The 24,158-nt window shown below is 41.8% G+C and overlaps 1 protein-coding gene across 1 annotated transcript in view; it reads left to right on the top strand.

Moving 5' to 3' along the window:
* LOC130367880 (A-kinase anchor protein 8-like) overlaps positions 1–24,158 on the top strand; it is a 71,584-nt gene that overhangs the window by 5,744 nt on the left and 41,682 nt on the right. The window contains exons 3-4 of the mRNA XM_056570835.1: positions 16,879–17,161; positions 18,515–18,617. Of these exons, the coding sequence (XP_056426810.1) occupies positions 16,879–17,161; positions 18,515–18,617 (386 nt within the window). The remainder of the gene's footprint in view (positions 1–16,878; positions 17,162–18,514; positions 18,618–24,158) is intronic.

Here is a 24,158-nt window from a genome sequence, read left to right as displayed (position 1 = left end):
ATCTTATTTCTCGGTTGCTCTTCATTGGGGGACACCTTACTCATGGGTATCCATTTTGAAAGGGTGCCAATCATTTTGTCCAGACCATTTTTGGAGTTTGGTGTGACATTATGGCCAATTTATCTTTTTTACTCCTTTTTTTTGGTTTAGTTCCAGTACACACAAAAGGAATAAACCTGTATAGCAAAACATGTGTTACTGCAATTCTTTACCGTGAGAAATACTTCATTTTCTAGAAAAATTTCATGGGTGCCAACATTTACGGCCATGACTGTGTGCTAAAATATGCTGATTGGTTCCCTTTAATACACACCAGTAACAGTGATAAAAGGCTTAAAGTGGATATCTAGGATCCTGACTAGAGATAAACAAATCTACGCTAAAATTATCCAAATGTGAATCTAATGAATCGGACGTCGTTGTTTAGTCTTTTAAATGTTGTTCTGCTTTCCATGGGAAGTCTGAAGTCTTCTAGGAGAGTCATACCAGACGTCTTCAAGGTTATTGGTATGGCTGCTTTCACACTATAAAATTCATCCGTTTTAAAGATCCGTTTGATGTTCCATTATGAAAACCCTGAAAATCGGCCATTAAACGTCCGTTAGAAAATCCGATACGTCCGTTAGAAAATCCCATTATGGTCAATGGGATTTTTTCATTATCCGTTTTAATCCGTTATAGTCCGTTATTAATAAAGGACGTTATTTTGTGACGGGAGAATGAACGGAAGAAATAGTGCATGCACTATTTCTCCCGTTACTATCTTCCGTCACAAAATAACGTCCGTTAAAACGGATAATGAAAAAATCCCATAGACAATAGTGGGATTTTCTAACGGACGTATGGGATTTTCTAACGGACGTTTAATGGCCAATTTTCAGGGTTTTCATAACGGAACGTCAAACGGATCTTTAAAACGGATGAATTTTTATAGTGTGAAAGCAGCCTAAGCAGAACAAGTTTTTAAAGACCAAACAAATTGACTGCGGCTTTGCTAGAATGTTCTAAAAAACTGTCTTGCAATGTTGAAGAAGAAATGGCAGAGCTTGCTACCCTACAGGAAGAAATGGAAAAAACTAAAGCTGAATTGGGTTCTTTTCAGGATCATAATGACTTTAAGGACTTGGGGGGAGATTTATCAAAACATGTACAAAGGAAAAGTTGCCCATAGCAACCAATCAGCTCGCTTCTTTCGTTTTCAACAAGGCCTCTGCAAAATGAAAGAAGCAATCTGATTGGTTGCTATGGGCAACTGGGCAACTTTTCCTTTGCACAGGTTTTGATAAATCTCCCTGTTGGAGAATAAAATCCTGGATAAACAAAAATTTTGGAAAATAGCATTATGGACATAAACCCGTCCAGGACACAGGGCATCCTATGCAGCTGGCATCCTTTGCAAACCCCTGGGGGGGGGTCCCCCCCCCCCCCCCCCCCAATGTTGGCATTCGCCAGTTAATTCAGACCGGCAATTCCAGGTTAATGGGGTCTCCGGTGACCCAGAAAAAAAAAAGGGTGATGGGTGGCCTTTGAACGCCTCGTCTAAAGGGTTAATAGCGCACGGCACCGCGATCAATGCCGTGCGCTATTGGTGAAAGTAATGCAATTTCTCCTGAATACGGAAATACCCCATATGTGGACGTAAAATGCTCTGCGGGCGCACAACAAGGCTCAGGAGTGACAGCGCACTATGTACATTTTGAGGCCTATTTGTGACTGATTTACAGCAGTTCTGACATTAACACAAAAAATTAATAACCCACATGTGACCCCATTTTGGAAACGACACACCTCACCGAACGTAACAAAAGGGTATCGTGAGCCTTAACACCCTACAGGTGTTTGACGAATTTTCGTTAAAGTTGGACATGAAAATAACTTTTCATTTTCACAAGGGAAAATAGGAAAAATGCCCCCCAAAATTTGTAGCCCCATTTCTTCTGAGTAAGAACATACCCCATATGTGGATGTAAAGTGCTCTAAGGGCGAACTACAGTATTCAAAAGAGAAGGAGCGCCATTGGGCTTTTAAAGAGAGAATGTGTCCGGAATTGAAGGCCTTATGTGTTTACAAAGCCCCCATAGTGCCAGAACAATGTACCCCCCCCCCCCACATATGACCCTATTTTGGAAACTACACCCCTCACGGAACAAGGGGTGTAGTGAGCATTTACGCCCCACAGGTGTCTGACAGATTTTTGGAACAGTAGTCCGTGAAAATGAAAAATTTTATTTTTCGTTTGCACAGCCCACTGTTTAAAAGATCTGTCAAATGCCAGTGGGGTGTAAATACTCACTACACCCCTTGTTCCGTGAGGGGTGTAGTTTCCAAAATTGGGTCACATGTGAGGGGGGGGGGGGTCCACTATTCTGGCACCACGGGGGGCTTTGTAAACGCACATGGCCCCTGACTTCCATTCCAAACAAATTCTCTATCCAAAAGCTCAATGGCGCTCCTCCTCTTCTGAGCATTGTAGTTCGCCTGCAGAGCACTTTGAATCCACACATGGGGTATTTCCATACTCAAAAGAAATTGGGTTACAAATTTTGGGAGGCTTTTTCTCTTATTACCCCTTGTGAAAATGAAGAAAAAAAAATGTAAAACATTTTTTTTCATTTTCACCTCCAAATTTTGTGGAAATTTTTCAAAAACCTGTGGGGTGTTAAGGCTCACTGCTCGTTATGTTCCTTGAGGGGTGTAGTTTCCAAAATAGTGTGACGGTGTTTTTTTTTTCTCATTTATTTATTTATTTTTTCTTTTCTTTTTGCTGTTCTGGCACCATATGGACTTCCTAACTCCTTAAGGACTTAGGGCATACCTGTACTCCCTGAGTCTGCTCCAGTTCTATAACACGCCCTGCAGCATGTCATAGTGGGTCGGGCCCGGCCTCTAACAACGGCCCGGGACCCGCTATTAACCCTTTAGATGCGGCGTTCAAAGTTGATCGCCTCATCTAAAGTTAAACTAAAACGTTGCCGGTTAGCTCAGGGGGCTGTAGGACAGCATGAGGGTTCCCTACCTTCCTCCTCGCTGTCTGATCGCTGAATGACTGCTCAGTGCCTGAGATCCAGGCATGAGCAGTCAAGCGGCAGAATCATTGATCAACGGTTTCCTATGAGAAACCATTGATCTGTGTAAAAGATCAGTATGTGCAGTGTTATAGCCCCCTATGGGAGCTATAACATTGCAAAAACAAAAGTGAATAAAGATTATTTAACCCCTTCCCGGATAAAAGTTTGAATCACCCCCCCCCCTTTCCCATTTAAAAAACAAACAGTGCAAATAAAAATAAACATGTTATATCGCTGCGTGTGGAAATGTCCTATAAAAATATATTGTTAAACTGCAGTCAATGGCGTACGCGCAAAGAATTCTAAAGTCCAAAATTGCATATTTTTGGTCACTTTTATTATCATGAAAAAATGAATAAAAAGAGATCAAAAGGTCTGATCAATACAAAAATGGTACCGCTAAAAACTTCAGATCACGGTGCAAAAAATGCGTGGAAAAATAAATAAGTTATAGGGGGTCAGAAGATGACAATATTAACCCCTTAAGGACCAGGCCATTTTACACCTTAAGGACCGGAGCGTTTTTTGCAATTCTGACCACTGTCACTTTAAACATTAATAACTCTGGAATGCTTTTAGTTATCATTCTGATTCCGAGATTGTTTTTTCGTGACATATTCTTCTTTAACTTAGTGGTAAAATTTTATGGTAACTTGCATCCTTTCTTGGTGAAAAATCCCAAAATTTGATGAAAAAAATGAAAATGTTGCATTTTTCTAACTTTGAAGCTCTCTGCTTGTAAGGGAAATGGATATTCAAAATAAAACATTTTTAGGTTCACATATACAATATGTCTACTTTATGATTGCATCATAAAATTTATGAGTTTTTACTTTTGGAAGACACCAGAGGGCTTCAAAGTTCAGCAGCAATTTGGAAATTTTTCACAAAATTTTCAAACTCGCTATTTTTCATGGACCAGTTCAGGTTTGAAGTGGATTTGAAGGGTCTTCAGATTAGAAATACCCCATAAATGACCCCATTATAAAAACTACACCCCCCAAAGTATTCAAAATGACATTCAATAAGTGTATTAACCCTTTAGGTGTTTCACAGGAATAGCAGAAAAGTGAAGGAGAAAATTCACAATCTTCATTTTTTACACTCGCATGTTCTTGTAGACCCAATTTTAGAATTTTTGCAAGGGGTAAAAAGGAGAAAATTTTTACTTGTATTTGAAACCCAATTTCTCTCGAGTAAGGACATACCTCATATGTCTATGTTAATTGTTCGGCGGGCGCAGTAGAGGGCTCATAAGGGAAGGAGCGTCAAATGGTTTTTGGGGGGCATGTCACCTTTAGGAAGCCCCTATGGTGCCAGGACAGCAAAAAAAAAAACACATGGCATACCATTTTGGAAACTAGACCCCTCAGGGAACGTAACAAGGGGTAATGTGAACCTTAATACCCCACAGGTGATTCACAACTTTTGCATATGTAAAAAAAAAAAATAATTTTTACCTAAAATGTTGGTTTCCCAAAAATTTTAGATTTTTAAAAAGGGTAATAGCAGAAAATACCCCCAAAATTTGTAACACAATTTCTCCCGAGTACGGCGATACCCCATATGTGACCCTAAACTGTTGCCTTGAAATACGACAGGGCTCCAAAGTGAGAGCGCCATGCGCATTTGAGGCCTGAATTAGGGACTTGCATAGGGGTATTCTACACCAGTGATTCCCAAATAGGGTGCCTCCAGCTGTTGTAAAAGCCCCAGCATGCCTGGACAGTCAGTGGCTGTCTGGTAATACTGGGAGTAGTTGTTTTGCAACAGCTGGAGGCTCCGTTTAGGAAACAGTGGCGTACCAGACGTTTTTCATTTTTATTGGGGAGGGGAGGGGGGCTGTGTAGGGGTATGTGTATATGTAGTGTTTTTTACTTTTTATTTTATTTTGTGTTAGTGTAGTGTTTTTAGGGTACAGTCGCACAGGCGGGGGGTTCACAGTAGTTTCTCGCTGGCAGTTTGAGCAGCGGCAGAAAATTTGCCTCAGCTCAAACTTACAGCCGGATACTTACTGTAATCCTCCGCCCATGTGAGTGTACCCTGTACGTTCACATTGGGGGGGGGGGGGGGGAACATCCAGCTGTTGCAAAACTACAACTCCCAGCATGTACGGTCTATCAGTGCATGCTGGGAGTTGTAGTTTTGCAACAGCTGGAGACACACAGGTTGTGAAACACCGAGTTTGGCAACAAAGTGTGCCTTCTGCTGTTGCAAAAGCTACAACCCCCAGCATGTACGGACAGCGGAAGAGCATGCTGGGTATTGTAGTTATGCAACAGCGGGAGGCATACTACTTTGGCTGGGGATGCTGGGGATTGTAGTTATGCAACAGCTGGAGACACACTGGTTTACTACTTAACTCAGTGTGCCTTCAGCTGTTGCAAAACTACAACTCTCAGCAGTCACCGACAGCCAACGGGCATGCTGGGAGTTGTAGTTATGCAACCAGCAGATGCACCACTACAACTCCCAGCATGCACTTAAGCTGTTTGTGCAAGCTGGGAGTTGTAGTTACACAACAGCTGAAGGTACACTTTTCCATAGAAAGAATGTGCCTCCAGCTGTTGCAAAACCATAAGTCCCAGCATGCCCATAAGTGCATGCTGGGAGTTGTGGTGGTCTGCCTCCTCCTGTTGCATAACTACAGCTCCCAGCATGCCCTTTTTGCATGCTGGGAGCTGTTGCTAAGCAACAGCAGGAGGCTGTCACTCACCTCCTCCTGCTGCTGCTTGATCGCCGCACAGGTCAGTCCCGCCGCCGCCGTCGTCGCTCCTGGGGCCCCGATCCCAACATTAACGCCGGGGATCGGGGTCCCCAGCACCAGGGGTGCACGTCCCGCTCCCGCTCACGTCCTCCGGAAGAGGGGCGGAGCGGGTGCGGGAGTGACACCCGCAGCAGGCGCCCTGATTGGTCGGCCGGTAATCTGGCCGACGAATCAGGGCGATCGTGAGGTGGCACCAGTGCCACCTCACCCCTGCTGGCTCTGGCTGTTCGGGGCCGTCTCTGACGGCCCCGATCAGCCAGTAATTCCGGGTCACTGGAGACCCGATTGACCCGGAATCGCCGCAGATCGCTGGACTGAATTGTCCAGCGATCTGCGGCCATCGCCGACATGGGGGGACATAATGACCCCCCTGGGCGATATGCCGCGATGCCTGCTGAACGATTTCAGCAGGCATCGGGCACTGGCTCCCCTCCGGCTAGCGGCGGGGGGCCGGGAAAGGACAGGACGTACTCCTACGTCCTCGGTCCTTAAGGACTCGGAAACGGGGGCGTAGGAGTACGTCCATTGTCCTTAAGGGGTTAAACGTATTAATTTTCCTGCATATAGTTATGATTTTTTTCAGAAGTACGACAAAATCAAACCTATATAAGTAGGGTATCATTTTAATCGTATGGACCTACAGAATAAAGATAAAGGTGTCATTTTTACCGAAAAATATACTGGGATATAAACGGAAGCCCCCAAAAGTTACAAAACTGCGTTTTTTTTCTTCAGTTTTGTCGTACAATGATTTTCTTTTCGCTGTAGATTTTTGGGTAAAATGACTGTCCTTACAAAGTAGAATTGGTGGCGCAAAAAATAAGCCATCATATGGCTTTTTAGGTGCAAAATTTTAAGGGTTATGATTTTTTTAAAGGTAAGGAGGAAAAAATGACAGTGCAAAAAATGGAAAAATGCTCAGTCCTTAAGGGGTTAAATGCGACATGCCCCCCAAAAAACTATTTCCGTTAAATTTGCTTTCAAAAAGCTAAATGTCGCTCCTTCCTTTCTGAGCCCTCTACTGCGCCCGCAGAGCACTTTACATCCACATATGAGGTATTTCCTTACTCGAGAGAAATTGGGTTACAAATTTTGGAGGGATTTTTCCCCCTTTTACCCCTTGTGAAAATTCAAAAAATAGGTCTGCAAGAACATGCGAGTGTAAAAAAAATGAAGATTTTGAATTCTCTCCTTCACTTTGCTGCTATTCCTGTGAAACCCCTAAAGGGTTAACACACTTTCTGAATGTCATTTTGAATACTTTGAGGGGTGCAGTTTTTATAATGTCACGAAAAAACTATCTCTGAATCGGAATGAAAAGTAAAAGCATCCCAGAGTTATTAATGCTTAACCCCTTAACGACGCAGGACGTAAATTTACGTCCAGGTGAGGTGGTACTTAACGCACCAGGACGTACAGTTACGTCCTAAGCGTAACAGCGAGCATGGGACCCGCCCCCGTAATGGCGGACATCCGCGATCCCGCGGATGTCCGCCATTAACCTCTCAGATGCCGTGATCAATACAGATCATGGCATCTGCAGCATCGCGGTCACTAAAATGGATGATCGGTTCACCCGCAGCGCTGCCGCGGTGATCCGATCATCCAGCACGGCAGACGGAGGTCCCCTCACCTACCTCCGCTGGCTTCCCGGCATCTTCTGCTCTGCCTACAATAAAAACTTAAATTGTCCCATTTTCCCTATTTCGCCCCCAAAAAGTGTTAAAAATTTTTTATATACATATTTGGTATCGCCGCGTGCATAAATATCTGAACTATTAAAATAAAATGTTAATGGTACCGTGCGGTGAACAGCGTGAATGTAAAAATAAAAGTCCAAAATAGATGCTTTTTTATAACATTTTATTCCCAAAATCTTTTTATAAAAAATGGATTAAAAGTTCTATATAAGCAAATATGGTATCAATAAAAAGTACAGATCACGGCGCAAAAAATGAGCCCTCATACCGCCGCTTATACGGAAAAATGAAAAAGTTATAAGTCTTCAAAATAGGGGGATTTTAAACGTACTAATTTGGTTAAAAACCAGTTGATAGATGGCTCTCACCTCCCAATTGGAAACAGGTGTGCACGGACTGGCGGAAGCGCAACCGCCCAGTACAGCAAGCAGAGGTAGACTGTCCAGCACACAGTATCCGTTGCAATATAGTTTATTGGCCTAAAAACGGGTACATGGAACGGAACAGAACGTAAGACTACGCGTTTCGGGTAATGCTACCCTTAGTCATGGCATAAAACACACCAAATAGTAAAACAATTTATAGTATAACGATTGGTCATGTGACTGCCTCCGCAGATGGATGTAAAACATGGCACTGGATTACAAATATTCTCATTTACATTTATACAGGCAAAGAAAGAGTATTAACATGACAAAACATAAACACTAACTTATCCAAATTAGATTGTATTATAAAAGAATAAACAATACCATAAAGAAGTTTGCTTATAAGAAACTCCACACATGGGGGAGAGTTCACACTGTGCACCCCGAACACAAAACTCCAATTCGAAAACCGTTGCAACCCATGTATCAGCTATGCTAAATAATGTTGTGGTTTGCATTGGAGCATTATGCTATAGGTGCACAGTGTAGTAGAGGACATAATGTATTATTAATATGTGAGGATGAGATCGTGTCTTAAATTAAGGCCCGCTGGTTGCCGAGTGCCCAATAGGAAAATCCAATAGGACTCCCGGTTTAAGAGGGATCGCCTCAAATCTCCTCCTCATAATGGTTTTTTTTAACACGTTCAATTCCGACCACTTTTAAGGATTCTGTGTTACCTTGGTGTACATCCCTAAAGTGTTTAGATAATGCTGAGGCATTAAACTGCAAATGTAAGAAGACACATAAGAGTGGTGATTCGATTCCATTCTTTATCACTCAGTACAGCAGACAATATAACCAGGTAGGACGGATCATGAGGAAATATCTCCCAGTATTATATCAAGATCCGATTCTGGGTAAGATTGTATCTGCAGGTTTCAAAACGAGGCCCGTCACTGGGAAATAAATTATCTCCGAGTATGTTTGGCACCAACGCATCTCCAGGCAATCCAACCTGGCTACACAGTCCAGGTAACTGGAAATGTGGTCATGGTACGTGTGTCTCTTGCAAACGAGGAATTTCAGGTCATATAGTAATAGCCAACAATACTCTATTAAAGAATATATCAATTGTAATTCGAAGTATGTGGTATATCTGGCCTCTTGCGAGACATGCAGATGCCAATATGTAGGATGTACATCTACACCATTGAAAGTGAGAATTAGGCGACATTTGTCTGACTGCACAAATTTGAAGTTTAATGCCTCAGCATTATCTTAACACTTTAGGGATGTACACCAAGGTAACACAGAATCCTTAAAGGGGTAGTCCAGTGGTGAAAAACGTATCCCCTATCCTAAGGATAGGGGATAAGTTTGAGATCGCGGGGGGTCCGACCGCTGGGGCCCCCTGCAATCTCTCTGTACGGGGCCCCGGCTCTCCGGCCAGATAGCGGGTGTCGACCCCCGCACGAAGCGGCGGCCGACACGCCCCCTCAATACATCTCTATGGCAGAGCCAGAGATTGCCGAAGGCAGCGCTTCGGCTCTGCCATAGAGTTGTATTGAGGGGGCGTGTCGGCTGCCGCTTCGTGCGGAGGTCGACATGCCCCCTTCCCGCGGGCTGTCGGGGCTCCATACAGGAGATCGCAGGGGGCCCCAGCGGTCGGACCCCCCGTGATCTGCAACTTATCCCCTATCCTTAGGATAGGGGATAAGTTGTTCACCACTGGGTCACCACTGGACTACTCCTTTAAAAGTGGTCGGAATTAAACGCGTTAAAAAACCATTACGAGGAGGAGATTTGAGGCGATCACTCTTAAACCGGGAGTCCTATTGGATTTTCCTGTTGGGCACAAGGCAACCAGCGGGCCTTAATTTAAGACACAATCTCATCTCACATATTAATACATTATGTCCTCTACTACACTGTGCACCTATAGCATAATGCTCCAATGCAAACCGCAACATTATTTAGCATAGCTGATACATGGGTTGCAAAAGTTTTCTAACTGGAGTTTTGTGTTCGGGATGCACAGTGTGAACTCTCCCCCATGTGTGGAGTTTCTTATATGCAAACTTCTTTATGGTATTGTTTATTCTTTTATGATACAATCTAATTTGGATAAATTAGTGTTTGTTTTGTCATGTTAATACTCTCTTTGCCTGTATAAATGAGAATATTTGTAATCCAGTGCCATGTTTTACATCCATCTGCGGAGGTAGTCACATGACCAATCGTTATATTATAAATTGTTTTACTATTTGGTGTGTTTTATGCCATGACTAAGGGTAGTATTACCCGAAATGCGTAGGCTTACGCTCTGTTCTGTTCCATGTACCTGTTTTTAGGCCAATAAACTCTGTTGCAACGGGTACTGTGTGCTGGACATTCTACCTCAATTTGGTTAAAAATGTATTATTTTTTTTTTTTTTTAGCACAACAGTAATTGAAAAGTATGTTATCAGCGGTATCATTTTAGTCGTATTGACCCAAAGAATAAAGAACACATGTCATTTTTACCGTAAATTGTATGGCGTGAAAACAAAACCTTCCAAAATTAGCAAAATTGCGGTTTTTTTTTAATTTCACCACACAAATAGTGTTTTTGGTTTTTTTGCGCCATAAATTTTATGGTCAAGTGAGTGGCATTACAACGCACAACTGGTCGTGCAAAAAACGAGCCCTCATACTAGTCTGTGGCTGAAAATATAGAAGAGTTATGATTTTTTGAAGGCGAGGAGGAAAAAACGAAAACGTAAAAATTTAAATTGCGTGCGTCCTTAAGGCCCAAATGGGCTGCGTCCTTAAGAAGTTAAAGTGAGGTCAGATGTGCAAAAAATGCTCTGGTCCTTAAGGTGAAAATGGTCTGGCTCTTTAACCCCTTAAGGACGCAGGACGTAAATGTACGTCCTGGTGTGGTGGTACTTAACACACCAGGACGTACATTTACGTCCTGTGCATAACCGCGGGCATCGGAGCGATGCCCGTGTCATGCGCGGCTGATCCTGGCTGCTGATCGCAGCCAGGGACCCGCCAGCAATGGCCGACGCCCGCGATCTCGCGGGCGTCCGCCATTAACCCCTCAGGTGACGGGATCAATACAGATCCCGGCATCTGCGGCAGTGCGCGATTTGAATGAATGATCGGATCGCCCGCAGCGCTACTGCGGGGATCCGATCATTCAGAACGCCGCACGGAGGTCCCCTCTCCTTCCTCCATCCGGCTCCCGGCGTCTCCTGCTCTGGTCTGTGATCGAGCAGACCAGAGCAGAAGATGACCGATAATACTGATCTGTTCTATGTCCTATACATAGAACAGATCAGTATTAGCAATCATGGTATTGCTATGAATAGTCCCCTATGGGGACTATTCAAGTGTAAAAAAAAAAAAAAAAAATGTAAAAGTAAAAAAAAGTGAAAATTCCCCGCCCCCAATAAAAAAGTAAAATGTCCGTTTTTTTTCCTATTTTACCCCTATTTTATTTTTTTATAGACCTATTTGGTATCACCGCGTGCGTAAATGTCCGAACTATTAAAATAAAATGTTAATGATCCCGCACGGTGAACAGCGTGAACGGGAAAAAAAAAAGTCCAAAATTCCTACTTTTTTAATACATTTTATTAAAAAAAATTATAAAAAAATTATTAAAAGTTTTTTATATGCAAATGTGGTATAAAAAAAAGTACAGATCATGGCGCAAAAAATGAGCCCCCATACCGCCGCTTATACGGAAAAATAATAAAGTTAGAGGTCATCAAAATAAAGGGATTATAAACGTACTAATTTGGTTAAAAACTTTGTGATTTTTTTTTAAGCGCAACAATAATAGAAAAGTATGTAATAATGGGTATCATTTTAATCGTATTGACCCTCAGAATAAATAACACACGTCATTTTTACCATAAATTGTACGGCGTGAAAACGAAACCTTCCAAAATTAGCAAAATTGCGTTGTTTGTTTTAATTTCCCCACAAAAATAGTTTTTTGGTTGCGCCATACATTTTATGATATGAGTTATCTCATTACAAAGGACAGCTGCTCACGCAAAAAACAAGCCTTCATACTAGTCTGTGGATGAAAATATAAAAGAGTTATGATTTTTAGAAGGCGAGGAGGAAAAAATGAAAATGTAAAAATTTAATTGTCTGAGTCCTTAAGGCCAAAATGGGCTGAGTCCTTAAGGGGTTAAAAAGGTAGAATTCCAGAGGGATGTTGTGGATTATCGTAAAGGTCAGGTCTTCACATGGCACCTACATTAAGATAAAGATGAAAGTAAAAGTTCACGTTCTATTCTGAGGATTCCGAAACAAGAAATATGGAAAGAGAAATAAAAATAAAATATCTGCAAGGAGAGTCAGCTTCTCCGATATGGAAAGCTCACAGGATGAAGGGAATGGGGGCATTTCCACTGCCTGATCCACAGTCTGTTTATGGTCAGCGGAGGATAGATCACAACAGCGGTGCAATTCCCCCCCAAAAAAACGCTTAGGCACAGGGTCAGATGAGCTGGCCACAAGCACAGAAGGAAACAATTACCCTCTCCCTCCTGACTCCGAGATAACCCCAGTATTGAATTTGTCAGCTTGTGTACTCTCCACCTCACAGGAACAGTTATTGAGTAAAGGACCTAATTTTGTGGCATCTTGTAAATTTCAGTTATTTAAAGCAATTCTTGATGTTAAGTTTGCACAAGATCTTACTTTACAGAGATATTTTTTTGCATTGTATAATATATAAAATTAAGAAATGCTGTCAGATAGGAGTGTATATAGAGAGGTTTATTGTGATCCTAGTACATGTATGTAAAAAATTCAGTGATGCCAGTATTCCACTCCCTTCCCAAGGTCCACTAGGGGGTCTTCCCACCCCATGAGACCAATAGTGGTGGGGATATGCTATTCAATTCACCTCCCATTTCAGTAGAGGCTGTGAATTTTCTTGACCTCACATGTCGTCTTGGGAGAATAAGATTATTATTATTAGCCCATATAGAAAAGAATTCAAACATTTCTATTTTGGTTGCAGCTTCTTGTCCCCCGAAGTATGTGATTAAGAACATTCCTTTTGGGAAACTGTGTCTCTTGAAGCGTAATTGCGCTGATGACAATGTATTCAAAGTAGAAAAAAGTAAATCGAAGGACCATTTTCTAGCAAAGGGCTATTCTGAGAATGAAATTCAGATGGCATGTGATAGTGGACAGGACAGACAGTCTTGTATTGGGCAGTACTAGAAGAGATCGAGATAAGCAGAATATTAAAAGTAAGCGACATAGACCTACCTTGATCACTTCATATAGCGCTCAGTTTGCCAGCATTAGGAACATTATAAGTAAAGATCTTCCAGTATTAGAAAAATATCCCGTATTAAAGAAATCAGTGACATCGGGTGTAGACGTGGTGTCTAGAAGGGCCCCGACGTGGTGTCTAGGAGGGGCCCAGAGTTTGTTTCACAGCAATTCCCTTATTGATAGCTATAGCACTTGGTTAAGGAGTGTTAGCAATTGGGGTTGCGGTCACAGTCGATGTATTACGTGTGACTTTATGGAACAGACGGATTGTTTTTCCTCTTTTACTACCAATAGAACTTATAGTGTTAGAGTAAATTAATTGTAACACTAGTTCAGTGGTGTATTTGGCTTCATGTATTTTGTGCCGGTGTCAATATGTAGGGTGCACAGGAAATTTCCTTAACACTAGAGTAAGGCCCCATATTTCAGATGTACGCAGTCAAAAGATACAGGGATGTGGAATTTGTATTGCCCGATGCCCAGGACATGCAGTTCCGGGCAGGTCAATTTTTCAGGTCCTTAGCCCTGCTTCAGGCAAGTGGGGCCGGACCTGGAAGCCCCCAATGAGCGCAGCGGCGCTCAGCAGTCTGTATGGAGAAGGCTCTGGACTCGTGCTTTCTCCATACTCTGCAGCCCCCCGGATGTTTTCAGTAGCCGGAGGCCGCCACTAATAGCTAGCATGTGGCAACCGCTGCGGCTGGCTATTAACCCTTTTGATCGCTGCTGTCAATGACAGCAGCGTCTAAAGGGACATGTGAATGCTTCCTGGTGCAATTGCAGGGGGCGATCCAGTATAGAGGTAGCCGGAGGGCTTGCCTCTGTTTCCCTAGTGTCCGTGGCTCTGTCATTGATAGAGCCTGGCTGGACTAGGCTTTATCAATGGAGTTCAATAGAACACTATTGATCTGTATGAGGAATCTAATGATTCCTCCTAAAAGTCTAAGGGACTAATAAGTGTTAAAAAAAAAAAATTATTAAAAGTTTATAATACACACATTAACCCCTTCCATATTAAAAGTTCAAATCACCCTCTCTTCCTATATAAAAACATGTAAACATAATTTTCAATTTACTTCACCAAGATTTTTTTGTTTCGGAGCATATGTTATGAAAAAAATAAAAGGTATCATTATATTAGTTAGTTATGTCTATTATAGGATGAGGAGGAGAAAAACAAGGGTGTAAAAGCGAAAATCGGCCCGGACAAGTGGGGTCACGAGTGACAAGTAGATTTTGCCCTGTTTTTAGTCCCGTGGACAAGTAGTTTTTTTAAATTAAATTTCCACACCCCACATCAATTCGTAGTTGACATTTTAAAGACAAACGAGCAGGAGATGTCAGTGGCTTACGTGTGGTGAGCATTGAAAAAGTGAGGAATCATGTTAGAGGTGGTAACCTTAGAAGACGGTTAATAAATAGAGAAACCCATAAGATGTTTGTCTTGAATACGAAATATCCACATGGTCTTAAAGGGGTATTCCGGCCAAAGGATAGGGGATACGATGTCTGATCACAGGGGTCCCGCCGCTGGGACCCCCCACGATCTCCGTGCAGCACCCGCATTCTATGCTGGGCTGCGTCTCCAGTCTCAGAAAGCTTTGTTTCGGGACTGGAGACATGACGCCACATCATGCCCTCTCGTGATGTCACACCAAGCCCCCTCCACTCATGTCTATGGGAGGGAGCGTGATTGCCCCCTGCGATCAGACATCTTATTCCCTATTTGGATAGAGGATAAGATGTCTTTGGCTGCAATACCCCTTTAATCAAAGATTAGATCTGATCATGACATATTAGGGATTATGAGTCAGTAGTGTGTTCACATTATTGTGCGTCATCTGAGCAGTAATAATGGTATTGTAGCTAGTAGAAGCCGCCTTAGGAATGAATTTTTATAAATAGGTTGCTCTTTTTTAATAACAAAGTATAACCGATTAACCAGAGGGATACACAATACTTGCGAGAAGCATATGATTAAATATAATGTATATAATATAACGAACATAAGCTTTGTTTAATGCTATATACTTTGAAGTCTATATTGTAAATCCATTTCCATGTCTTGGTCTTTTCCAATTCCTGACCAGAGTTTCCATTTGAATGAACATGTGACAACGTTTTTTTTAGTATTTTTGTAAGTTACAAGACACAAGCCTGTACTCTATGATCAAGCGCTAACAGCATAAAATGCTTTAAAGATTTTTATTGAGGGACATTTATCAAGGGTTTAAGAATTTTATTTTATTTTTATTTTTTTGCTTACAGAAGTCGCACAAAAAGTTGCACGTTTGCCTAAGCAATTTTTTGTGCTACGTTTGTGGGTAAGCAAAAAAAATACCGATCAGCCCTACCTAAGCAATTTTCAATCTTCACTTTGCATTGGTTGGGAATTTGTCATTGCGAAAGTCACACGTAAGCAAATAAAAGTCGCAAACCCCCTTCAAAAAGTCTCAAGTATAAGCCAGGTCAGACCTGGCTTACAAACTTGCCTTTAACGGAAATTTTGAAAAAGTCGCAACTGTGAATTTAGTGCGACTATATACTTGTCTAAACAAATCGACATCCTATTCTTTAGATTCACATTTGGCAAATATCTACACCTACATTTTTTTTGTTTATTTTTTAGAATGACCTGAAACCTATAACCTAATATTCTTACTGTTAAAATATTGTGTCCATAGTGACTTTTCCACCAACAACACTCATTACTCAAGACCCTATTATCCGGGCAGATTATCGGGCAAATAAGCTTTCCTAGGAACGATTGTTCCAGATAATCGCCCTGTGTCAAAGGGCCAGCAATTGGATCTTTTGTGTGGCCTTTGTCCAGTCTGAGGTCCAGAGTGCTCTAGATCAGGTTCTCATTAAGAATATGTCTACTTTGCTCTATTCAGCTTTTCCTCAACCCTGACCAGCCTCTCTGTCCCAGATTCTGAAAAACACCCCACAGTATAATGCTACCACCACCATGCCCCACTGTAGGGATGGTATTGGGCAGATGATGGCAGTGTGTGGTTTCCTCCAGATATGACACTTATAATTAATGTTCAAACTTCATTCTTAGTTTCATAATTCCAGAGAATTTTGTAACTTCACATGTTTTTTTATTACTGAGGAGCGGCTTCTTTCTGCCCACTCTACTATAAAGCCCAGATTGGTGCTGTGCTACAGTGATGGTTCTGGACCTTCTAGAAGTTTCTCTTATTTGCACACAGGATCTTTGGAGCTCAGCTAAAGTTACTATTGGCTCCTTGGTCACCTCGTACCATGGCCCTTCTTCCCCTAATAGTTTGGTCAGGCAGCCAGAATTAGGTAGAGTCCTGGTTGTTTCAAACTACTTCCATGTAAGTTATATGGAGGCCTTTGTGCACTTGGAAACTTCAGTGCAGCAGAAATGTTTTTGTACCCTACTCCAGATCTGTGGCTCCACACATTCCTGTCACTGAGCTCTACAAGCAGTTATTTCCGCCTTACCAAAAGATTTGGCTGTGTGAGGATGGGATGTTGCCATATACCAGCATTGCATCCTTCTAAGCACCACATCAAGGATGGATATCTTCTGAAACACTTTTTTTTTTTTTGTTTTTGTTTTTTAGATGTGCATGAATGATAATATCCAGTGATCCAACAATTGATATTACAGTTCCATAGAAAACACTTATTTTTGTTTTTCCCATCAGTTACTTTGACCGACCAGAAAGAGGCAGATACGGCTATTCTGAACCTGAGCGAGGATATAGAGGACCAGGAATTCAGGGTCCACCCAATCACGCTTCGCCATGGGGGAGAGGTGACTCAAGAGGGGGCTTCATGGGTAACTTTGCGCCATCTAGACCCGAAAGAGGTGCAAGACAACCTAGTCAACCACTGTTTCCGGAGAGGGAGCAATTTAAGCATGTGAAGCCATTTGTGGATAACTTCTTCTATGGTGGAGGGTTCAAGCTACAAGAAAATAGTTTGAAAGTAAGAAAACTATCTGTCAATGACAAATCTGTACTGTGATACTAAGTGCACACTTCTATGATACCTCACTCTTACAGCACCATAGAGACCAAGAAGGGCCTTAACCTTATTATACTTAGTATTATTATGGTTCAACAGTGGGCGTCAGCTGTAACTTTTAACCCAGCTGTTTAACCCTATAGATGGTTAACAATGACACGCACTATACACTGTGATACAAAAGTATTACTATATATTATAGTGTTAAATTGTCAGAGGAGTCCCCACAGTGGGACTAAAAAATGATCAGTGAAATTTACTGTGGAAACAGCCGAGCATTGTACTCTAATTACTTTATTAGCTCTATAGACATTAAATGGAATTAAATTAAGTCTCTTCCAAACTGTGATTGTACAAGGAGTAGAAATGGGTGCCCTCTGTATCGTTGTTCTGGTGATGGGTGGGGGTCCCAGCGATCATAAAATATACTTTGTAGGAATAACTCTTGGCGACATGCCTCATATTTCTAGTACTGGAAGTTTGCCGTTAAATGGGCACTGGTCAGATCCAAAAACTTCTTTATATGTTGTTACTGATGAAAAATAAAGATAATTTGTAATATGGTTGTTTACATTTTTTTTTAAATATTTAATAAACGGCTCCTGAAAATTCGGGACACTAACCAGTCCTGCATTAGCTTGTCCATGAGTCATGGACAAGAGATGAATTATGGACAAGGCTACATGAGCAGACACACCAATCACCTCCCACCACCACAAGGGAGGAACACGCCCCTTCCACCACACACCAATCACCTCCCACCACCACAAGGGAGGGACACACCCCTTCCACCACACACCAATCACCTCCCACCACCACAAGGGAGGGCACTCCCCTTCTGTAGGATCTGACAAATACACTTTTAGGACCAGGATCATAGATAGTGGTGGCATAGGCACAACATCTGTACATACACAAAGCCTACAGGATATCTGTGACAGGCAGATGGCTTAGATTGGAGATAACTTTGATCTTGGCATTCAATAGTGACTGCAGCATCTTAGTGATGTAAACCAAAACTGGGGGCCCCCTCTATCCTCCTATTATAGAACCTGTATTGCAGCCAGTGACCTCATAACATACTTAGGACTTCCTTATGTAGCTACTTGGTAGGCTGTCAGCAAAATGTGCTGCTAAAATGTGTCCTCTCTGCTCATGCTTCTGGTCATGCTCTTGTACAATACTGCAAAACTACTGTTACTGTGCTATTGTGAGAGCTGAATGGTAAGACTGTGTGTTATCAAATATCAGATTACAGGGGGTTCACTAATGCACTACTGCATGTTTCTTTGACTTTCTCTTTCTTTTCTTAAGGGAGAACAGAAAAGAAAGTCTCATGAAGGAGGACAGCCAGCTGCTAAAAGGATGAAGACGTCTGCGGCGAACAAGAAGTCCGAGCAGCCGGGATCAGAGGGAGGTGAGGTGTCAGGAATTTTATACAGGAGTCAAAGACCAACAACTATGGAGGTATCATACAGGGTTGAGCGTGTCATGCCGGGTATGTCGGGACACATCTGCCTTGGAGCCCTCTAAAGGGGATGGCCCCCACCCCTCCGCTGCAGGATGGCGATCCACCCCACTATACCACCAGGGACTGTTAGAAGGTCCCTTTAGACGCCGCTGTCAGCTTTGACAAAAGCAATCTAAAGGGTTAATAGCCGGCAGTGGCAATTACCGCACGCAGGCTATTAGCAGTGGCCCCCAGCTACTAAAACCAGTTGGGGTGGCCAGCATTGGAGTGGACTAGAAAACCACTCCATACACCCTGAGCGCACCATGATAACTACATCCCTCATGGGTCGCGAAGAGGTTGTTTTTTACAAGTGTACTGTAAGCCTTTTAGAAGTGTTATTTCCAGTCTGTCCAATGACAGAGATGGCAGTAGAGAGCACTGGGGTCAGACAGAAAAGAACAACTCCACTTCCTCTGGAGCATACAGTAGCTGATAAGTACTGGAAGGATTACGATTTTTATATATAGAACTAATTTATAAATCTGTGTTTAACTTTCTGGCACCAGTTGCTTGGAAAACCTATTTTTTCCTCCAGAGTACCCCTTAACCCTTAGAGTACCAAGCCCATTTTGGCCTTAAAGGAGAACTCCGGAACAGGAAAATTATTCTCCATACTGCCGACAGTACAAAAATAAACAGGTACATACCTACCTTCGCTCCTCCGGTAACCGGCTCCAGCCTCCGCCGCGATCCTCTTCCTGGTTGCCGGTGGTCGGCGAGTCATACTGCACTCAGCCAATCACCGGCCGCAGCTAAGTCCAAACTTGGCCGGCGATAGGCTGAGCGGCAGTGTGACGTTTTCGGCGCCGGCAGCAGTTGCTGATGTAGTGAAGAATTGTGTGTCTTGAGGCGTTCTCACACTGCCGCTCAGCCTATCCCCGGCCGAGTCGGGACTTAACTGCGGCCGGTGATTGGCTGAGCGCAGTATGACTCGCCGGCAACCAGGAAGAGGATCGCGGCGGAGACCGGAGCTGGTTACCACAGGCACCGGGGGAGCGAAGGAAGGTATGTACCTGTTTATTTTTTTTATTTCCAGCAGTATGGACGATAATTTTTGTATTCCGGAGTTCTACTTTAAGGTCTAGGCCGATTTTCATTTGTGCACTTCAGTTTTTTTCTCCTCCCCTTCTAAAAACCATAATACTTTCAATTTTGCACCTACAGACCCATATAAAGGCTTGTTTTTTGTGTCACCAATTGTACTTTGTAATGATATAACTTATTTTATAACAATCTGCGGCGAAACAAAAAAAAAACATTTTTGTGGGGTGAAAAGAAAAAGTAAAAAATGCCATTTTCTGACCTCTATAGCTTTTTATTTTTCCGCATACAGTGATGTATAAGGGCTCATTTTTTGCACCATGATCTGTAGTTTTCACTAATACTATTTTATTTTAATTTTTTTATTTTATTGGACTTTATTTACTTTTTAATATTTTTTTTTATGGTACATGTGACCAAAAATATGCAAATTTTGACTTTTTCTTTTTTTCTTTTTTTTTACGTCTAAGCCATCGACCATGCAATTTAATTTACATTATATTTTAATATTTTGGACATTAATGCAAGCGGCGGTACCACTTATGTTTTTCTTTTTGATTACATTATTTTATTTAAAATAGGGGAAAGGGTTAGTTCACTTTTTTGTGAACGTGAAATGTGAATGGAAAACATCATTATTCTCTTTTTTTTTTTTTTTTTTTTTTTTATCAACTGGTGCCAGAAAGTTAAACAGATTTGTAAATGACTTCTATTAAAAAAATCTTTACCCTTCCAGTACTTTTTAGCAGCTGTATGCTACAGAGGAAATTCTTTTTTTAAATTTTTATTTCTTTTTTGTCTTGTCCACAGTCCGTGTCGGGAACTGTCCAGAGAAGCATAGATTTGCTATGGGGATTTTCTCCTGCTCTGGACAGTTCCTGATATGGGCATCAGGTGTCAGCAGAGAGCACTGTGAACAAAAAAGAAATTAAAAAATAAAATAATTTCCTCTGTAGTATACAGCTGCTAAAAACTACTGGAAGGGTAAAGATTTTTTTAATAGAAGTAATTTACAAATCTGTTAAACTCTCTGGCACCAGTTGATTTAAAAAAAAGAAAAGTTTTCCACCGGAGTACCCCTTTTAAGGACTTCGCATTTACATTTTTTTGTATTTTTCTTCCTCGCTCCATTCTAATAACAATAATACTTTCAAATTTCCACCTTCAGACCCATATGAGGACTTTTTTTCATTTATTTTTTTGTGCCACAAATAACTTCACTAATATTACCACAAAATCTGTTAAATTTTTTGTTGGGCAAAAGTTAAAAACACTCCATGTAACTTTTGGTGGCTTCCATTTTTACATGAGTTTTATTTTGCTACTTTAATTATAACTTTTTGTATGAAAATTAATATGCTTTAAAATTTTCCTCTTCTGACCCCCTAGAACTCTTATTTGTTTTCCGTATATACAGAGCTGTATGAGCTTTTTTTTTTTTTTTTCCTCTCGTAATCTACAGTTTTTCTCAGTACCATTTTGGTTTTGATGGGACTTTATGATCAATTTTCATTTAAAAAATGTTAACATTTACACCATTGACTGTGTGGTTTCCTTATATTTTAACCCCTTAATTACAAATATACATATGTTATCTTCTACATTATACAAAACGTTTTTTGCTAATGGCAGGTGCACTTTGACACCCTTTCTCTAAACTAAAAAAACCCAAGCTTGATAACCTGTCCTGGTCCTGTAATACTCCCATACCATTAATAAATTATCTTTGTCGCCCTCCTCTGCACCCTTTCCAGTTCAGCCATGTTCTTCTTATATACAGATGCCCAAAATTAAAAACAATACTCCATATGTGGTGACTAATGATTTATACAGAGACAAAACTATGTCCTTGTCCCGAGCCTCTATGCCTATTTTGATACATCCCATGAATTTATTAGCCTTGACAGCTCCTACCTGGCACTGATCACTAAAGTAGTAGAAGTTTCACCTAATGTTTTATTATTTAGCACATAATTGTACATGTTGTTTTTTACGGCCCAAGTGCATAACCTTTCATTTATTTACGTTAGACCTTTGCCGTGTCTGTGCCCAAGCCTCCAGCTTCCCCAGAACCCTCTGTAATATTATATTGTCCTTTATGTTGATCACCTTACAGAGATTGGAGTCATCTGCAAATATAAAAATTCTACCCCGTAATTCCTCTACAAGATCAGTAATTAACAATGAGGAGTAGTCCCAGTAATACCCCCTGTGGTTCACCCAACCAGACTACGTTCCATTGATTCCTCTCCCTCTGCTTCCTGTCACAGAGCCAGTTGCTAATCCATATACATATATATCCTCCCCTAGTGCAGGCATCCTCATTTGTACTAACCTTTTCGTGTGGCATGGTATGAAATGCCTTAGAAAAGTCCAGATATATAGCATCCACAGCTTCAGATTAGTCTGACTGGACTGATCCTGCATAAACCCATGTTGGCGCTGTGTAATTCTGCATTATTATTTTGTTGCTGCCTGGGCAGAATGAAAAAAAAAATGGATAAGATTAATGTTTTTGTAGCCCCACTAGTAGACATCCACCTATAGGATATATAAAAACTTATGCTGTGGTCACTGTTACCGAGATGACTCTCTACCTTTACCTCAGATACTATGTCTGGCCTATTTGTTAGTATAAGGTCCTGCAGTGACCCCAAGCCCCCCCCCCCCCCCCTTGTTGGGTCCTGCACTAGTTGGGAAAGGTAATTGTCCTTTATTATTTCCTTTGCTGGACCTGCAGGTTTCAGCTTCCCCGTCTATACCAGGGTTGTTAAAGTCCCCCATAATAACTTCCCCCTTCTTTGCTGCCCCAGCCATTCTTCTTATTAGTAGGTTTTCTGTTGCTTCCATTATACCTGGTGTCTTATAACAAACCCCAATCAGTAACCTCTTGTTCTTACCACTTCCCCTTATTTCCAACCATAGAGACTCCACATGATCATTTTCCTCACCTATGTCTTCTCTCAGAATGGGCCCTAGACAGGATTTTACGTATTAGCAAACCCCTCCCCCTTTCTTACTTTTATGGTTCTTTCTGAACAGAATGTAACCCTGTATATTAACCGCTCAGTCATAGCTCGCATCCAGCCATGTCTTTTAGGCTGGGTTTATGCTACGTTTTGGCTATACAGGGACCGGATAAGACTGATGAGAGTTAAAACCGGGCTCTCCCGTATCCCGGACGGACCCGGCCCTCTTCTCATTCATTTGACTGAGCCAGCCGGAGTTAGATAGTGACTCCGGTCGGCTTATTTTTGCCCTGTATCCGGTTTTTTGACCGAACCTAAAACTGATAAACGTCATTGTCTTCCTCCAACATAATCTAGGTGTAGGAGCAAATCCCCATAGCAAACCTCTCCTGCTCTGGACCGTTCCTGACATGGACAGAGGTGTCAGCAAAGAGCACTGTGGTCAGAAAGAAAAGAACTATCCAAATTTATGTGGAGCATACAGCAGCTAAGTTTTGGAAGAATAAACATTTTTTTTAAATAGAAGTAATTTACAAATCTGTTTAACTTTCAGAAGCCAGTTGATATGAAAAAAAAAAAAAATTTCAACCGGAGTACCCCTTTAACCCCTTAAGGACGCAGCCCATTTGGGCCTTAAGGACGCAGAAAATTTTATTTTTTACATTTTCATTTTTTCCTCCTCTCCTTCAAAAAATCATAACTCTTTTATATTTTCATCCACAGACTAGTATGAGGGCTTGTTTTTTGCGCGACCAGTTGTCCGTTGTAATGCCATCACTCATTTTACCATAAAATGTATGGCGCAACCAGAAAAATTCTATTTGTGTGGGGAAATTAAAAAGAAAACCGCAATTTTGCTAATTTTGGAAGGTTTCGTTTTCACTCCGTTTTTACTTTTTTTTACTTTTATTTTTACACTTTAATAGTCCCCATAGGGGACTATTTAAAGCAATCACTCGATTGCTAATCCTGTTCAGTGCTATGTATAGGACATAGCACTGATCAGGGTTATCGGTCATCTTTGCTCTGGTCTGCGGGGACCTCCGGCTGCCGTGCTGGATGATCGGATCGCCGCGGCAGCGCTGCGGGCGATCCGATCATCCAATTAAGTGACTGCGATGCTGCAGATGCCGTGATCGGTATTGATCACAGCATCTGAGGGGTTAATGGCAGACATCCGTGGGATCGCGGATGTCCGCCATTACCGGCGGGTCCCTGGCTGCGATCAACAGCCGGGGCCTGCCGTGCATGATCCGGGCATCACTCCGATGCTCACGGTTATGCTTAGGACGTAAATGTACGTCCTGGTGTGTTAAGTACCACATCACCAGGACGTACATTTACGTCCTCCGTCGTTAAGGGGTTAAAGTACTGGTCACATGATAGTGATGTAAAATGAGAAATTTAGATCAAGAACAAATGGAAAAACTGGTCT

This window comes from Hyla sarda, chromosome 4 (genome assembly GCF_029499605.1).
Source record: "Hyla sarda isolate aHylSar1 chromosome 4, aHylSar1.hap1, whole genome shotgun sequence".
Lineage (NCBI taxonomy): Eukaryota > Metazoa > Chordata > Amphibia > Anura > Hylidae > Hyla > Hyla sarda.
The sequence above is the reverse complement of the archived record's forward strand: the minus strand, read 5'-3'. Positions and strand labels throughout refer to the sequence as shown.